Below are 19,552 nucleotides of genomic sequence, written 5' to 3' on the forward strand. Positions count from 1 at the left end.
ATATTGATCTTTGGAACCAAAAATAATAATAAAAGTGTCTGAATTTACATGATAGTATATTATTAACATTTTAAAACTTTGTACTCTTTATTTAATTTGTGCAAGAAAATGTTGCACTATAAACTACAGCTTTTTTTAATTACTACTACAATGGACGGCAAAAAATATTTATGATTATACAATATCTACTTATCGAATTAAGATTACCTTATATATATATATATAGTACATATTATACATACATAGTATTGCAATGAGTTTTATGTCGCAACTTTCAGAAAATTTCAATGAAGTTTATTTAATTAAAAGATCTCAAAAGTACTAGAAATGTTCCTTTCAAATTTAATTCTGCTTGAAGATCAATACATTTGATTTAAAATTCATCTGTATTTTTTATCATTTACAGTAAAATGAAGATGTTAAAATCTTTTTCGTCTTTTAGTTTGAATCATGATAGCAGTTTTATAAAATAACAATTGGTATGTTTATTAAATTTTATAGTAAAGAATGCATATACTAATAAAATCTAAAATTAATATATATTTACCTAGAAATTTTATGTTTTAATCAGATAAATATTAAAAATAATCTGGTATTTGATATTAAATTCAGTATAAATTTTCCTTCAAATTCTATGAATAGTTTTATATTTAAAAAAGGTTTTACAACATAGTTGTAAAAATATGTGCCTGGAATATGATATATTGTAGTTAATCTATTACACGTTGATTTATATCGCACATAGAATTTAAATGTGTACGCAAATATAATCAAAAACCTTCTTTTTAAGTTTAATATTTAAACTTTTGAGACTAAATGCAATGAAACCAAACTGTTCACCTCTCATAGCAGGTTCTTAATCTATTTATTTTTTACTAAATAACATTGCTATTTTCACGCTTGAAACTAATATACAAATGTTTCGCCTAACCACACTAAACTACTAATCCCAAGAATCGTTTTATTACAATATAAACAACTTAAAATTTATTTATATAAACACAAAATGCCAAAAAACATATTGCTTTTGATGTAGAATAATACATACAATTCAATGGTTCTAAATTTATGTATTTTTTTTTAGATTTTTTGCCCTTAAATTTTGTAACTACTAACGTCTTATTTTCTTTTTCTTTTTTTTTATAAGATAATTGTAGACATGGAAATGGTTTTAAATTAGTTAAATGTATTTTATCTAAGAGTATGTTTGTAAATTATAATATCACTATTTTTTTATAATACGTCGGTAATTTTTTTATTATTTTTCAGTGCAATGCAAAGATTTTCAGCTATTGAATTTTTATGCATAATAAACATAACTTATTCAGAACTCAAACCAAATGACAATTGTTTAGAACCAGTAATCAAAAGACAATAAAATTAGTATTGAAATTACTTTTTTCTGGCTATTCATCAATTCTATGTATTTACAGCTGTTTCGATACGCAGCTTTACTGTTTCGCCATAAGAGTGTTTTAGCAATATTTTGATCAAAATATTTCTGATAATGATAATGAATCAGTATCTAATTAAGCGAATTAATGTTGATTGTTTTATATATTATTCCAAGAATAATTAGAAATATAGGTTTTATTTCTAAACCTATATTAATTATAGATTTACATATACAAATATTTTGGTGAGATAATATAATGAGAAAATTACATAAAGATGAAAATTACAAAAAAATCAATGCAGTTTCTTTGATCAGGAAACTTAAAAACTAACCTCTAATCAAATGTATCTATATAATAGATAAACAAATTTCTACCATTAAAGTTTTTAAATCAAATATACCTTATAAATATATCAGTTAAGTTCGTCAGCCAGTCTGATCCGCCTAATATTATTTCAAAATGGCAGCTATGTATAAAAATAAAATAAATCGTAATTACGTTACAGAAAAAATAAAGATCAAAAATGTGGGTTTTTAATTGTACACTTTTATGAAATATTATAAAAAGCTAGTTTGATCCGTCATCTTGTTTTAAAATAAAAAAAAACAATCAAAGATCTCTGATTTTTTAATAAAAAAATTACCCAAGATAAAATAGATATTTCAGATAATTGCGGAATTGAACTGATTAGTTCTTCTAATGATGACTTCGAACACCTATCTTATAATTTTGTATGAGTTCCTTGCCTTTTTTACGCAGGGTTTGCGAAGAACGTATCTATCGCGTTAATCGGAGGATGGGTGTACATGTTTTTTTTATATTTAATTTATAAATTTTTTTTCTTTCAAAATTACATTATACTAAATATTATATTTGTGTATTATTTTGCGTTGCTTAAAAAATATTGTTCTTCATTAAAGAAATACAATTATATATTAAATAATAATGATAATCAGAAAATCAATAGTGTTCAATAAATAATAATATGAATTCTGTGGTTAAGTGTGTAGTTATTATGTACATATATTAAATTTTTACATATATGGTCTCTTATTCCAAGTGTTAAGTTTATCGCCATCTTCAGAAGCAATTATCACTCTATCAAATACGTCATTGATAGGTTTTAACTTGTATTCTAAAAATTCATTAACGACATAATCGTCGTAGAAGTCCGACAAATGTCTTTTCAGCGAATCCTTCAACACTTTCAGGTCTTTGGTAAGCTGCTTCGTTTTTTCCAAGACATTGGTGTTGTGGAAATTAATCACCGAATTATGTTTGATGTTATGGTACAAGAAACCGTTGTTTTTGAAAGCGTTGTTTATGTGAAACCCGATAGCGCTATTTTCCAAATTGCTCAGATTCATCATGTCCTCGTAAAGTCGACTCTCTTTGAAGTCGCACACATAGATTCTCGTCTCCACTTCCAGTAAGTAAACATTCTTATGTGATCGATTCGAATCGAACTGCTTTCTGTTATGGCACTTTAAAAAGTTGAACCAGCGTTGGAAAACTTTTGTTTCGAGCTCATTGCGGCGACTGAGACTCATTTTATTGACGGTTGAGAATCTATTTTCATCCATGAACATGTTCACCAAGAGTAGATTCAGCAATAAGCTAGGAATCGACACTGGGAAGACTTCGCATAGAACCGCAAAATGGTGGTAGCGAGACCAGCCAGTCAAAAAAATGCCTTTGAAGTTATATTTTGCGATACTTCCAGGCATCTTGTACTCGTTGACGAACTTTAACCAAGACATGTGATTCTCGTAATATTTCTTCAAGTTCGGGATCATCTTTGTAGAACCGGAAGCTCCTTTAAAAGCAGAAGCGATCCATATGCCAGAAAAGATTTTTGCGTACTGATACCAAACTCTATGAGGCACTAACGCAGATATAGAAGTAGCATATATCCAAACCACAGGTTGAACCAGTTGACCTAGACCGGAGCTTTTGAGTTCTTCGGGCATAAAACCCCTCAGCATATCGTCCCAGATAAGCGGAGTCAAAAACGAATATTTGCGCTTCACATATTCAGCCACTCGCTTCACGTGATTCACGAAGATCTGTCTGAAATATGAAAAACGATAGAATATAATCGAGATTGGCTTGATGTTAAAAATAAGCTTACCTCGAAGATTGATTTTTGCTAACGCAGTCCGGACACTGATTAATATGGTAGACTTCGTCGCATCCCACGTGAATCCACTTGATCTCCAAAATGTCCGTGTGAAACTTAACAACTTGGTCGATCATACTTTCGATGATTTTGATGGATCTGGTTTTCGAAGGACAAATCGAATCAGGGTAAGGATCGATCTCTCGCAATTCTCTGAAGCTTTCCAGTTTGAGGAGATACTCCAAGTGTCCGAAGGTTTGCACAAGAGGAATCACTTCGAAGTCGTATTTCATTGTCTCTCTTAGAAATTCCTGCAACTGTAAATTGTATAATGTTATTTTTGACTCAGTTCAGCCCTGCTCCATAACTTTTGATTCAAACGCTCTTACTTCTTACTACCACGCATTGGGACGAAAAGTAACTAAAATAAATAATCTATAAATATGTAGTGTAATTTTAAATATAGAACGTAGTATTACGACAACGCAGACTAAAAACGTCCGATTAAAAGGTGAAGATATAATTGTAATACGATGATGCGAACCATTATTAAATGGGGATTTTAGTGATTTTACGCACAGCATACAGTACATAACTTAAGCTGTGTTTATTGTTATTATTGCATACATGTATTGATCAAAAGGCTGTTCTTCAGAAAGAGTACACAAATAAAACATTATTCTCAGTCATCAATGGTTCTGCTATTACTCTCTAAAGAAATTCTATTCGATTTTTATTTGTGATCTTTAATTGACATAGTTAGCAAATTTGCAATTTAATTTAAAACATTGATGTAGCAATTCTTCTTCTTACTGTACCATCTCTTATCAGAGGCTGGCGATTTTTATTTTATTTACTGTTGCACGGAATATTTTAGTGGAATTTCACCCAAACCATTATTTCAAATTGCATAGCTATGAGATGCGACGTCTGTCTACACTTCTTCTACTTTTTTTCTCCTGAATGATGAGTTAGTTTAGTTCGTATTTCGATCCTATCATAACAAGGATATTGAAGTTTTCTTATCCTTATGTCTCGTAGCACAGTCAGAGGACTACAATATTCGTAATTCTATTCACCCAAGAAATTTTGATCATACGTCTATAGATCCACATCTCAAAGGTCGCCAGCGACTTTTTAGTGAGTCACCTGTTATTTCTCTTCACGCGTCAGTATCTCCTTCTAAAAATAAATGTATAATACTTGTTTTACTTATAAATGAAGCTAATACTATAATCTTTAATAATTTAAAAAAAATGTAAATAATTCGTTTTGTTTTAAAAAATAATTTGTCTAAGAAAAATAATCAACAAGTGATTCACGGTGAGTCGCTGGCATTTAAGTGGTTAAGGTCCATGTCTTCAAGAACGTCATTTGGACTGGCCAACTTTTATCTTCCCCCCGGAAAAAGCTAAAATTGACCAGAAATTGTGTTATCCTTCAAAGAAAATCTAAAAAAAATATTCTCGAATCTATCCTGAAAGTATTTTTTTAAATACGTAATTTCAGTGAAAGTATATCGGAATATGTTTTCACCAGTAAATATATATCTGTACCAGCGAAAATATAATTTATCTGGCAGATGCTAGAAAAATTATATGATTTGAACTTTTCCATACATAGTAATTTATACATTTACATACTTATCATTATTTATTTACAAGCGATGTATAAATGTTACATTGAATGTCTATTTTTCGGTGAAATTATATTTTCACTAGTAGATATATATTTATACTAGCGAAAATATAATTTAACTAAAATGTCTATAAAACAGACACTTGGCGAAAAAGGTTGGGAACTAAAATATAAAATGAAGAGTGAGTTCTTCAATGGAATGGTACAAGATAGTTCAATTTAGTAATTTCTTACCTCAATTTTATCATATGCGTTTCCAGCTTTAATCACTTCCAGTTCTCCTTCATAAGGAAACATATCCTCATATTCCACTAAAATGCCTGTTCCGCCAGCAGCTTTGATCACAGGTAAAACGCTCTTCAGATACTCTAACTTTAGAGGAGCGCCCTTCAGATCGAAGTGCACAAATTTGTGCTGCAAATTAGTATTGGTCTGCTTAAAAGTGACGCGATTCTCTTCCATCGACTCCATCTTGAGATCAATAGGCTTTGTCATATGAATCTCGCGACTGATCATCTTCACAGTGCTAAATTCCACTTCTTCCTCGTTCTCTCGATCCAAATGAAACTTCCTAACACTATCCACTTGATCACTGACTTCGAGATCAGATCGAGAGTCATGGCTTAGTGACAGAAAGCGTGAAAAAAATCCAACTAGCGAATCTTCACTTCCGACAAAAGCGATAACAATAATACAAAAACTTATGAGAAGCGTTATTTTCGTGCAAGTTTTGATCCTAATACGCATCATTTACAAAATCTGAAATTGATAAATTACTATATATTTGGTACAATCGTATTTTTGTATTTATAAAAAATGTAATAAACTGCTAGATTAAGTACTTAAGTTGAATTTTGATTTCATTACATGCAAATGTTGTTACTGAGACTAATTTATTTTTATATTGAAAATAATTATTGCGTCGTAATAATATTGGCTTATTAATATTTTTAGTTCACTGGCAAACATTCAATTTTTAATTCAGCCATATAATAAATTAAATTATTTCAGGTCTTAAAGATAACGACTCATACAGGCATATGAATTTACTTTGAACTTGTAGGGTTTCATTCTTTAAGTATTATGTCATAATGTTACGAGTCACTGTCCATAAATTATATTTTTAAATATATTACACACTTTAATTTCAATTTTTAACTATAAATTAATTATATTTGCTTATATTTTATTTATTTTTTAAATATTATATATCATAATAACTTATAAGTACACAAACACAATATTTAAACCTTTGTTATATAATGCTTATTTAAAAATAAAATAAATATTTTTTCTGCCTATATATGAACTTAATGCTTAATATATAAAGCACCTTTCCATAAGCTCGAACAACGAACACTAACTTAAGTTATCTTGTTTACAGTCTGGCGATGTGTAGCCAACAGTGGTTCGCAATATTTTTGTCTGTGCTTTTTAAAATTCAATTTAATAAAACTAGCTTCAAAATTTCTCATAAATTAATAATAAACATAGACTTCATATTATTCATCCAGTTATTAAAATTATATGTATATCTTTATAAAATATATATATCGTATTAAATTGGTTACATTTTTTAACTTGTTTCTCAAAAAGTTTTTCTTTGAAATGTTATTTTTATTTAGATGAAGAAGATGAAAAGTTTAATATAGTAAGTTGTCTTGGTACTAATCGAGACGATGCTAATTTTAGTTTGGCTCAAGGTTCAAGCTATTTATGTTATATGGTTTAGGATTTGATTGTGTTTAAATATTGCTCCATAATAAAATAAAATCAGATGATTGAATATACTTAATTTTTATCATCACAAATTAATCAACATACAATAAAACATAAGTAGATAATAAAAAAAAAGTAAATTTTCTTCAAAACATATATATTTTTTTTAATTTCTAAATAAGCGTAATATTGCAACATTTACACGTCTAATCGCATTAAAAAAATGAGCTTTACTGTGACATTTTCAGTTTGATCTAATTTTAAATAATCTGAGGAAAAAATAGTTTTTTAAATACATTTTATCTATACTTTGGTTCTTGTAAGAATGTTCTACTAGGTGCGCATGGTAAAGCACAGAAAGAATTTTTTATTAATATAACTATAATCATGACATCGGTTACTTATTTGTTAATTACCTAAAAAATATATTAAATTTAAACTGCCATTCAACATTGTCTGTGCGTAACTTGTGCTTTAAAAAATGTCCATCGAATTTTTATAGGCATTGTGGGGGACAATATTGTTGGCAACACCGGGGCTGAGCGGAAGGACGCGCTCCACCGGTCAGTGCGTTGCCTCGTAATTATAATAAATCATCTGTAACGTAACTAAATCAGTCGTGGATGTCCATTATTAGTTGCGAATAATTGCACTACAAAATTAGAATTGTTACTTGAAATGTGTCAAAAACAGCATCCCTGAATTGCGCATTCAAAAAGATAGCTACGTTTCCAAATACTGATTTCGAATCTACTATTACCCCGCTATAAAATATGTGCTAGACAAAAAAATAAAGTCTGGTTCCGCCCCAAATAATCGGCATAGGTCAAAGGATTGATCTGTATTAAACAATAACAACGATTTCCTCCACTTATTGATTGGCGAATAGATTCCGCTACCACTACGCTTAGAGATATTATATGAAGAGCTCATTCACAACCCACCTCATTCCATATTGTACATGAAATTCTAATTCCTTAGCAGCAGAATATGACTACCAACCTTGGCAGTCTTTTTAATTTAAAAATATTATAAAGACCACCCAAAATCGTTTGAAATACTTATTAATAGACTCATAAAACTAATAGATATGCGTCCCTTGAATTTATTCCCAGTTTTCATATGCGTAAACAAATTATTATTAGTTTCAAATAAACACATGTCACAGCTATGTTGAAAAAAGTGCTGATTTCGAATCCATCGTTACGCTGTGTCTGATAGATACGTATAAGACAAAAAGAAAGAGTCTGGTTCTGCCCCAAATCATCGCTAAAGGATCGAGGTCTGATAATATCTGTATTAGACAAGAACAATTAGTATCTGCCCCGTATTGAAAACTGGAAGATATGTTAAACTTCCTTTCATTCCACTAGAACTACCACTTCGCTTACTATAATACATACAGTGGTGTGACAAAATAATTGGACCAGACATTATTTTTATAATTTCTACAGACTTTTATCTAATTTAAAAAATTAAAAACAATATTTTTAAACAAACAATGACATTTAAACAAATAATTTTATATTGGATTTATATCAGGTGAATTACCTGGCCAAGGTAAAACAATGTGCATCTTTATTGACTTTGTCGTGTGGCAGGGAGCTGCATCTTACTTATTGTTTTACATGTTTTTGCCAATATAATATGGATAAAAATATCTAGCCAAAACATTTTTATATTGATCCTGATTCATCGTTCCTCAAAATAAAGAGGACCGACACCCTTGCTACTAATAACAGACGATAACATCATTGAACTCGGATATTTTACGACTCTTTTTATACATTCTTCCTTGTACTTCTCTGAAGTTCAACTATGCACATAATCGCATTGTTCGGTCAACCTGCGCATGATTGAATGTCAGAGAAACAAACTAGTTTTTATTACTGTAGATATTTATAGCGTGAATTAAAAAAATTCTACAATCATTTTTAAACATAATTTTTTACAATCATTACCAGTCTAATCTCGGTGTTGCTTGGTCCATTCGAAACGAATTTTTTTCATCGCGTTTGTTAGTCATGGCTTTTTCACTACGGGGCTGCTTTTAACATCCACCTCGCGTAATCGACGTTGCAAAGTTCTCTTAGATATTTCGCAATGCAATAGAAACAATTTTTCTGTCCGTCCGAGGGGTCGTTTTGCGTTTTCGTCCACATTTATGTCGTGACGTAGAGGGTTGCTGTCCAAGTGCCAACATTTTTTTTATTCTCATCACTGATTGATGACACGTTGATTTTTTGGACTATTTCTCGATAAGTATGAGCTTCTTCACCAAGTAAAGTACAAATAGCAATTTTCTCTTAAGCAGAAATATTTTTTCTTTAGGCCATTTTATAAAAATCACTGTATTACACAAAAAATATTATTAAATACTATCGAATTGATTACCACAAATTACCATTTAATTACAAAGATTAGAAAATAAAACGAAATTATTTCATCCGATTATTTTGACAGAACCACAAATTGCTGCACACTGAATATAGTTTCCTTAGTTCATTATATTTTTGTTAAAAATAATCGTCTAATCTAAATCTTTTAACTCACAACGTTTATTTCCTATATTAGTTGCTTGCAAAATATCAAAAGATGTGAAATATTGGTCCAATTATTTTGTCATGCCATTGTATGTGTAGCTCGCCACAACCCACCCCATTCTATAGTTAAGCTATTACAAACTCCAGTGTCAAGATATGTATTAGATAAAAACAAAGACTCTGTTTCGGCCCCAAATCATCGGAGTTAAACTCCTTCGCATTATTCAAGAATATATAAGACAGATCATTGTTGTACTTAATCACTTCCATTAGACATTCAGTCAAGACTTCCACCCATCACTTAGCTTGCAATTTGGAATATTGAGAGTTCAATCGAATACGTACTAAGATATGTCGAATCGACTGAGAAACAATGCCTTAGTTATCCCCCGAATAACTCAATCTTCGATATGACATGTGCACAAATTACACGGCATATTTCAAAATGGTAGAAAAAACTAAGCAATTATAAAAATAAACGTGTATTCGGGCTATACTTATTTTCTATGTTATGAAAATATTCAATAGAAGAAGCGCCCTTCTACAACTTATTTGGACGCACCGCCGCTGGTTTCTATGTATGAATAATATTCCTACGGGTTAAATTGATCACTTAATGTTTCACATGTAAGTTATTTACAAAGAGGAAAAATAAAAGATTGCAACAAAATGTAATGTAGCTAGTAATATATTCTTAAAACAACTAAAGTATTATTTTTTAAATGTATTTATATATCTGTGGAATAAAACTGTGGAAGGAGTAAAAAAATAAAATTTTTAAATATAATATTTTATTCATATAACTTTTATTTATAAAATATATTTTGTGTTGGCAATCAATGTAAAACAGTGAACATATAGTTTCCATACATTTGAAACAGCAACTTAAAATACAAATTTCGTTACAGTAAATACGTCTATTGCGGATAACAAAGCGTACGAATTATACATAAATCTTTGTATTATGCATACATTAAAAAATACATATTCATGATAAGAAAATAAGTGATAAGTCAATTAAATAATAAACACATACAAAAATAAGCGTGTAAATTAATAATAATAACAAAAATAAATCTTATGAAAATGGTGTGTCAATTTGACGCACCTCCACAAATATCTTGGTTCAAAATCAGTACAAAAGAGGCAACATTGGTAACATTAAAAAAAATATAAAGTAAGGCTAGTTGACTTAAAACACGCAAAAAGTGTGCATATCATAACAAATGATTCATTTACCTATACAATTAGGCTAATATTTTTAACACAGCTACGAATGCTCAGGTATCGCTTTCTATCCATCTAGTTTTACTAGCCGCTCTATTACATTTTGTACTATGACTTCGTGCCACGTTGTTGTGGAATTATACCATACAACCGAATGAGATGAATTATCCGACTTTACACGACTCGAAGAAAGTCTGAATTTAAGGAGACGGCATGCAGCGTAAGCGTTGGAAGGCGGCTTTCTCTAAAGCTTCTCTGTGATCAGGATGAGCGATTTGGATGAGAGCGTGTGCTCTTTGCCTCAGCGATTTGCCGAAGAGTTGAGCAATGCCATATTCAGTGACGACATAATGGACATGGGCACGTGTGGTAACAACTCCAGCACCTGATTTTCAAATAAACAAAATTATTATAATTATATAATTGTAATATTGATATAATCAACACTCAGATCCATGTGTAACGCATAAAGTTAGCTGCGAGTGAATAATAAATACTTAATGATTTTGAATTAAAAGTTTTTCTGAATTTTTTAAATATCTTGACCAAGCAAATTACTATTTGAGGCATTTAAAGTCGTAATGGAGAAAATATAGCTTAATTGATTTTTATAATCTTTTAAACCCCAGATTGAAACCAGTCTTCTTCAAACCATCTACATGTTAAAATATTTAAATGTATGTAGGTGTTTTTATAAAATACAACATATAAGTATTACTTTTTAAATTTAAATATGTAAAATAATATTTTGCATTTCTAATAACTTTTGATTAATTTATACCACTTTAATAATGATTTTTTTAAGAGATACGATGTGTCTTACCTTCTTTAATAGTAGGAACAATCTTCGATTCTCCACGAGCAGTAGAAGATGGTAATGCAATTATGGGTTTACCGAGGCCGTCGTAGCCTTCAGCAGCACCTCTTATGAAGTCTACTTGGCCACCAAATCCAGAATACATTCGTGTTCCTGAAAAAAACATATTTTTACTTATGATTGCTATACGGAATATAAATATAAAAAATTGTGTTACTCACCAATGGAATCGGATACTACTTGACCAGTAAGATCGACTTCGATGCAAGAATTGATGGCGGTCATTTTTGGATTTTGTGAAATGACGCCGACTTTATTGACATAGTCGATTTCCAACATTTCTGCATAAAGATAAAAAAATAGATTGAGATGTACGTCAAGACTGGATCATGAGTTAGAACTTTTGACTCAATGAGACTGTTTATACTTAAATATGCAAACTATTGTCCATTAACCCTTTGAGTATTTTACGTATTTTTCCATAATTATTTCTGTTATTTATTTATTATTATTTTATATTACAATTATAGTTAATTATGTAAAAAAATCATTGGTTCTCAACGTTTTATTGCTTTCATTTATTTTATTACTTTTTGTATTAGTATATTTTTATTAATTTATTTTTTTAAATTTATTATTTGGCTTTTGTGGATTTTTTTTACATCAATTCAGAAGCTCTGAATATTTTTTGATATGCTCATTTATTTCGTACTCTTCAATTTATTGTTATTATTTTCTATAAAAGTCATTTTAAAAAAAAAATATAAATATAATGTTTTTTATTTATTATTTCTTCAGTTATATATGTAAATATATAACTATCTGGGATACCTTAAAACAGTGAAAGATTGACCACCGTACATGTACGGTGATACCGTTCAAAGGGTTTAATGAGAAAATGTAATAATATTGTGGGGGCTTTTTTATGTAATATTATTACAGCATTAGTGTAATAATATTGCAGCAGAAAACAGCACATTTTTTTGATGGACCTCGACGGGAAGACAACGGCCGGTGGTACCTCGTCCACCTTTCACTCGCATATATTTCAATAATTTTAAACTTTTAATAAACATACTACTGCAGCAGCTCAATTTGTGTATTTGCCACCCATCACCGTCCTAAATTAATACTTAAATAACATATTATGAATAAATAAGATTTCCTGTGGGTAATAAATAGGCATGATAGTAATTTTGTTTCAGTTTAAAATCATGATTTTCGAAGATAATTCGGAACCCAAAACTGGAATTCTTCAAGAATAGTTGCATTCTTAACAACACCCTTCAGTAGTTTTAAGAAAAATATGCCATTTTCCAATACTAAAAGGCAGACGATTGACATAAGCCCAAATCCACAGAGAATCTTATTTACTAGGCTAAGGTCAAGCTATTTACGAGGTCTATTTTATAAAGAAAAATTCACGTCGATCTGATTAAAACAAAGGTATTAACCGCTGATTGAAAAATCGCAACTAAATATGTACAGAAAAAGATCGCAACAGATTGAATGCATCTCAATTTTAGATCATCGGCATATAACAGAAAATTGGAATTTGTAACTCAGATGAAATAATCTTTCGATAATCGGCCGCCGTAAATTATGAACTGTCTATGATCACACAAATAACACAGGAATGATTGAGTTGATCATTGAGCATTATATATGTATGTACATATTGGAATGCACATGTCCTCTGTTTTTGCACAATATATATTGATGTAATGAAGCGAAAGTAATCAATTCTTAGAAAATATTTATAACAAAAACGTTTATTACAATAGAAAAAGGACTATTTGAAGTTAAGAAATAAAATGATATTTATGCGCACTTTTGACCGACCAATTTGTTAGAATTAAATATTTTTGCTTACCGATAAACGGATTATTGTCAACAAAGTCATAAAGAGCTTTAGTCCCGATAAGGAAACTACCGACGATTCTGCCACGGTGAATGGTTTTCTTGTTGTTTGTGACACAGCCCCGGTTGACGAGATCGATCACTCCACCGCTGAACATCTCGGAATGGATGCCCAAGTCTTTATGATTCTTAAGCGACGATAAAACAGCATCAGGAATATTACCAATACCTAAAAAAAACAATAATTTATATACATAAAAAAATATATATGCATGAACAATACCAAGCTATAATTATGCATACCCATCTGCAACGTTGCTCCATCGTCGACGAGATTCTGTCCGATAAGATTACCGATTTTCTGCTCGACTTCAGTAGGAGGTTTGCCGCCGTGCTCCGGCAAAGGAGCCTCGTGCTTCACAGCATAATCAAAATGCGATAAGTGAATGATGCTGTCGCCGAAAGTGCGCGGCATATGAGGGTTGATTTGGCCGACGATTATCTTGGAATTGACGAGACCAGCTCGGACGCAATCTACGGAAGTTCCGAGACTGCAATATCCGTGAAGATCGGGCGGAGATACCTTAAAAATACACGATTATTATCAACGTAGATATTAGTAGATTGTATTACGTGAAAAATATATTACTTGAACTAAAGCAATGTCGGGCTGCAAGATCTTTCTGTGAAACAGCAACGGAATCTCGTGCAAAAAGATTGGAATACAATCTCCTCTTCCGTCACCAACTGCCTTTCGAACGTTGCCACCCATGAACATTGATAAAGATCTGGAAAATTTTTTTTATGCTATTTGCGTCAGGCTTCAGAGGTCAAGAATTGCAACATTATTCAGTTGTAACCCTAATCTAATCAATGTTTAAGATTATTTCAATGTTAAATTGTTTTGTAATACTCTAAATATGTATTCCACGTTGGGTTAAAAATATTTTTTTACAGCAATATTTTGTTTCCTAATGACGGTTGATACAATATATTTTACCAGGTAAGTTGGTGCATACTTGGTATTTAGTCTTATTTAATAGTTTAGCTTTAGTGATGAATGTTATAAATCTACCATAAAAATTGAGAATTGGTATGATGATTTTCGTAATTTATCTTGAAGCAAATTATTGAATAAATAACAGATTAGCACAAACCTAAAGATCCCTTCACATTCTGGTTCAGTGTAAGGAGCTTTGCCCTCGGTGTGCATGTGGCATACAGTTATGTCTTTTAACTGTGCAGATTTGCCGTACTCTGTCATGGCTGTTAGCAAATGCTGCGGAGTGGCAGCTGCTCCCTGAGCGAAGACGGTTTGTCCTGAAAACATTGAAAAGATCGACATTGTTATAATCATAATACACTCGCGTCTCAAACATTCTTCAGTTTGTTTAGTTTAAATTGATAAGATACGACAATTATGTCAGACTCGCCTCTAAATGTTCACTGCAAAATATCATTTTTATTTCACTATAAACTGGTACATTAGTCGGCAATTTCAATATCAAATTATAAGTCATTAACTTGTTACATCGGCAAATATGCTTTCACATTATATACAAATTTTACAGCAGTATTGCCGAAATCATTATTACAATATAATACACACAGTGGAATTTAATACACATAAATTTAAATTTCAGTTTTTCCTTCCTCTGTGACATGACATTCACAAAACTCTCACCATTGTATTGTATATTTTCCGAGAATATTTATAATAAACATTATATTTTTATATATATATAAAATTTATGAAAAATTGTGCCATCAATTCGCATGTATCACTGTGTAATTCTATACACCGTTAGGGATTGCAATACCGGTATTGTAAAATTAAAAACTAGTGGTACTGAAACAATTTTTTTCTAAAATCCGTGCATTTTATTAGCTGAAAACGATATCTCCATCTCTTAGAACTACAAAAAGGATGATTCCCACAATGTTTAAAAGCAGAAACGGAGAATAAAATAAAACTCATTGTAAGGTATCAACTTATCGAAGTAGGATATCAACGTCGAAGTCGAAGCAAATGAGTTTTGCAGAATATTAATATGCAACAGGAAAATCAGCTATGTATATCCTAAAAATGAAACTATTTGTGTAAAATCTAATAATACTATTAGTTATCTCATTTATGTGGCAGAAATATTGATATACATATTATTTCAATGGGGGAATTGTTTATGTAAAAGCAAACTTTTAACCTCATAGGGAAATAAATTTGAGTTGATTCACATTGACAGAACAATAAGATAAACTGATTTTTTATTCACATATCAAAGTTCAAAGACTGCAAACACTCCTATCCAAAACAAACATTATTTGTTATCAAACAGTTGTCCGATGACCGTAACATTGTCCTCTGATTAAGAGTGCCAAAATATCTCGAGCAATATTCATCACCGACGACGTTAGAAGTCACAATGACCCAAATGATATGATAAAAATTTAATTCCACGGACTCTAACCTTGATTGGGTCGAATGAATTATTTACGCTATTTTCAAACGAAAGTTTGGCAAATCGCCATACACGTAACTAAAGAGACACAGTATTAGTATTTTGTTATTATGATTATACTATAACCAGCAAGGGGGACTCTTGTCGGATAATCATATAATAGATCAATAATGGGAGCGACGTTCACCGTAGTTTATCATTCTATTTACAATTGGCATCGGTGCCAGGGTCGAGCTGATGCTTTACTTTTCAGCTGTAAAATGTATACGATTACATAATTAATGCAGCGGTTATTCATGAAGTTAGATGACGTATTTTACTTGTATTTTTAACTAAGCATAAAAATTCCACTCATGACAGGAAAATAATACAATATTTTCATGCCAAGTATTTTTCCAATAATAAATTTATCAATTTCACACCAATTTGGTCGGATTTGCAAACTAATTCGAGGATTTTCGTGCGTTAAAGATAACTATGATATGACGTTATCATATCTAAATGTAGGTTTTGTATTAGTCTGTTCGAGTTTTACAACATGAAGCAATGTCTATTAAGAGTACAAAGTCGAAAATTGTTATTGTGATGGACATAATAGAATGCCAATTAACTCGAGCGAATGTGGATGGTGTAAATATGTATAATATAATATTTTTAAAGTCTTCTTATCATAAATAAGTATATTTTTAGTATAGAAATACTTGTTGAAATGATAAAAATAATTTATATTTTGGAGCAATCTAAAGAAGAAAAACAAAACATCATGTAATTGATAATGTAGCGAAATTATGTTTGCAGTACAAAAAAGACTTGCAACTATCTACAAATTAGCTGATGATCTACGAAAATAATCCGGAAGGCAGTGGTAACAAACTGTAGGTTTATTAATAGCTATTTAATATAAGAATACCTTAGGGCAAGAACATGCAGACATAATCTATTAGACTCAGTTTTGTGTGTTCTTTAAAATGAAAACACTCGCATTATTTAAAAGCGGCTACACTATATAAAACCAGATTTCATTAAAATTCCTAGTATTTCATTAAATGACATGCTTTTTTCTGACCAAATTTAAAAGGGGCAAATGCCAATTTGCCCCCACATTCCTGCCCTGGTTGGTCAGAACAGTGAACGACCCCCGTGGTTCGTTGCAGAGTTATTTGTGGGGTGTTCACTTTTTTTTTTTTGTAAAACCAATATAAATACAGATCAGTTTTCAAACACTATTACCTTGAAAGTCTCTATTTATTGTTTAGGGTATTAAGAAAAAATTGGGTATTTTTACAAATTATATTATTTTAATTTCTTAATTGATTATTTTTTAAGTGAACTTGTATACTAATAAAATAAAAATAACAACTTTCAGTAATCGGGGTTTTATAATTAAATGAGTATTTTTATTTGGAACGAATGTTGATATTTACACGCATTTCTATACAATAAATAAAAGAGCTCCATATAATAGATAGAAATAATAGGTTTTATAATAAATTGAATTATCGTTATCTAGAAATATAAAGCTCGATATTAATATTGTTTCAGCCAAACATTATTACCGAATAAATAAAATAACATAATTGATTAACAAATCGTTGATAATATTAGAACTCCGATTGGGAGCCGCAGTCATTAGGCGAGGTCAACGGCGAGGTTAACAATTGAACATACCCGATTTGAGGCATTTCTTGAAGACTTCGTCGGCGGTGGTCCACTCGGGCTCCCTGGGCAGGGGCTGCGATATCTCCTGCGAATAAGTGAAGTAGGGGCGCCGCCCCCCGGCTTGACTCAGAGCGCTGAAGAACCGCGGCAGTCGCGATGCTGTTCCGGACATCTTTATCTTTGTTTTCAGGGATTTAGGGTCGAAAGTGTAGTCGTGTAATTTTTTGACGTTCAATTTAGCCCCAAGCAGCTAAAAACACGTCCAACACCCGACACGACAGGCCGCACACTGGCGACGTTTCAACGGAACAAAGTGGGCGATCGACAACCTTTACACTACATTTCTTTTTTTATTCAATAAAACGCTATCTCTATGATTATATCAGTGAATTATGTATTTTTAATTAAAAAAACGACCATGGCCGAGAGACGAATGCTGCCGACCAATCATGCCAAAACTTTTAAAAATGTTTGTTTACGTATCTGTGAATAGAAAGTAAGGCATTAATTCAAGGTCGGCTATTTTTGTACGTGCATTCGTTAGTTGGGTGCTGTTCCTTTTGCTTTGGAGCTTTGTAAGCCACAAGATATGTATATAATATATTTATTGACATTATTATTGAAAATAAATAAGAATATTCATTACAATAAGTTTCATGTGCAAAGGATATTTTCTTAAAAAATAATATTGGCAAAATATACATATTTACCCACAACTACAATTTTTTATACCTTTATTTTTACAGAGAAAATTATGCGATTTATCTAAAAATTGGCAAAGAGTAACATTATGTTATATCAGTGAACAAAAACAAGCCAATTCATCACACCCCTAGGGTTCTCAAACCTTGAAGTTGACAGTTTCATGGTATAACCATGGTATAATAATTGATTTCCAAAAAATATTTTGTTTCAACACGTGTTTTGTATTTATTTATCAAATATTTCTTCGAAAGAGATTATTTTGTACTAAAGAAAGGTTTGGCATTTTTCGGTTTATAAAACCGGAGACCGGTTTATAACATTGCTTCGTTGTACATAAATTCCCAGTTCTTGCAGGCATATAATCTGTATAAGTACTTAATAATGAAGGGTGCGAAAATAACAGTGCATTAAGTTGAAACGTTTCAATTTTCAATGTGCACATGTTTTTAAGCGTAAATTTTAATTCTATATATGTGCATTATGTAATTCTCTAAGGTGGAGACCATTGCCTCCGTGTCACCGTGTCCATTCCTTGAATCCGCCTGTAGATGTAACTGTCTGTGAATTTTTCATTTTTTTATGTTTATCTCTTATTGTTGTACTTTAAACAACTCTTCCAAATTTAAACTTATATATCTTTCGATTCATTTTTTCATATATAAGTTTCTGAACAATGTTATTTTTTAAATTAATTGGAGATTGTACAGTGTTAGAGGCCAGAGGCCGTTGAATTTACAAGCTTTTCTCCAGGTATTTAATTTTCAAACAACAAGAAAATTAGCGAACAAACTAACGTTTACCGCAAATAGTACTTAATCATCTGAATTCAATAAGAAAACTCCAGCAGTTTATTGTTTGGTGTATGATCCTTAGGATTACCATATTTATTAAACTCTTAACAATGAATTGCTAAAAAAAGGCTAGATAAAAAAATATCTCATTTTGAGCTATGCTAGGTTGAAATGCGGTATGCTGGTAAACTAAAAAAAGTTCATCTCCCAAATTTTGTGTAACTGGGATAGATGGTATGAATCCGGGCAATCCCGATAAAACTGGAACCAATGTGTAAAACTGGGACCGATGGTGTGAAACCGGGACGTTTGGTAAGCCTAATTATCCTACATAAGTTTAGCAAAAATAGCATACATTGTCCATTCTGTAATCGTTACAGGTGGCAGAAAATTATGTTTTTAATGTAAACATAAAACAGCAAAACAAATGGATAAAAAAAATCTGCCAGCATATCCAAGCGTCAAACAAAATTTTCATGTGTTTGGTTGCAATTGTGACTACTGCCAACAACAGTTCGTCAAGGACGGCCAGCTTGTTGATGTGAGATGATTCTACAGCTGAGTCGAGATAGATTGCGATGTGCTTCGGTTAGTACTGTATTTCCCAAATATTGCACA

At 31.1% G+C, this 19,552-nt stretch overlaps 2 protein-coding genes across 3 annotated transcripts; both read right to left on the bottom strand.

Moving 5' to 3' along the window:
* Positions 1-2,390: 2,390 nt before the first annotated feature.
* LOC148227993 (hexosaminidase D-like) lies at positions 2,391-6,515 on the bottom strand. 2 transcript variants are annotated; one of them, XM_088200871.1, is made up of 4 exons: positions 6,405-6,515; positions 5,389-5,913; positions 3,529-3,833; positions 2,391-3,467 (listed from the first exon to the last, which is right to left on the bottom strand). In XM_088200871.1, the coding sequence occupies exons 2-4, from the start codon at positions 5,902-5,904 to the stop codon at positions 2,432-2,434; spliced, it is 1,857 nt and encodes a 618-aa protein (XP_088056997.1). In that variant the 5' UTR covers positions 5,905-5,913; positions 6,405-6,515; the 3' UTR covers positions 2,391-2,431. The 2 variants fall into 2 exon arrangements, with proteins under 2 accessions (XP_088056997.1, XP_088056998.1); XM_088200872.1 differs by lacking the exon at positions 6,405-6,515 and having other exon boundaries at positions 5,389-6,040.
* Positions 6,516-10,205: 3,690 nt separating this feature from the next.
* LOC148227994 (succinyl-CoA:acetate/propanoyl-CoA:succinate CoA transferase) lies at positions 10,206-17,764 on the bottom strand. The gene is made up of 8 exons (XM_088200881.1): positions 17,448-17,764; positions 14,478-14,640; positions 13,970-14,108; positions 13,624-13,903; positions 13,334-13,549; positions 11,682-11,801; positions 11,467-11,613; positions 10,206-11,028 (listed from the first exon to the last, which is right to left on the bottom strand). The coding sequence occupies exons 1-8, from the start codon at positions 17,608-17,610 to the stop codon at positions 10,844-10,846; spliced, it is 1,413 nt and encodes a 470-aa protein (XP_088057007.1). The 5' UTR covers positions 17,611-17,764; the 3' UTR covers positions 10,206-10,843.
* Between the last annotated feature and the right edge of the window lie 1,788 nt (positions 17,765-19,552).

Source organism: Plectrocnemia conspersa, unplaced genomic scaffold (assembly GCF_051122295.1).
Source record: "Plectrocnemia conspersa isolate PC_06_02 unplaced genomic scaffold, ASM5112229v1 ptg000012l, whole genome shotgun sequence".
NCBI classification, from domain to species: Eukaryota; Metazoa; Arthropoda; class Insecta; order Trichoptera; family Polycentropodidae; genus Plectrocnemia; species Plectrocnemia conspersa.

Coding starts and splice junctions, on each gene's coding strand:
- LOC148227994 (XM_088200881.1), bottom strand. CDS start 17,610: ATGTCCGGAACAGCATCGCGACTGCCGCGGTTCTTCAGCGCTCTGAGT. Junction 14,641..17,447: donor CAAGAAATGCCTCAAATCGG/GTATGTTCAATT, acceptor CAATGTTTTCAG/GACAAACCGTCTTCGCTCAG. Junction 13,904..13,969: donor CCGACATTGCTTTAGTTCAA/GTAATATATTTT, acceptor TGTATTTTTAAG/GTATCTCCGCCCGATCTTCA.
- LOC148227993 (XM_088200871.1), bottom strand. CDS start 5,904: ATGATGCGTATTAGGATCAAAACTTGCACGAAAATAACGCTTCTCATA. Junction 3,834..5,388: donor ACGCATATGATAAAATTGAG/GTAAGAAATTAC, acceptor TACAATTTACAG/TTGCAGGAATTTCTAAGAGA. Junction 3,468..3,528: donor AGCAAAAATCAATCTTCGAG/GTAAGCTTATTT, acceptor TTCATATTTCAG/ACAGATCTTCGTGAATCACG.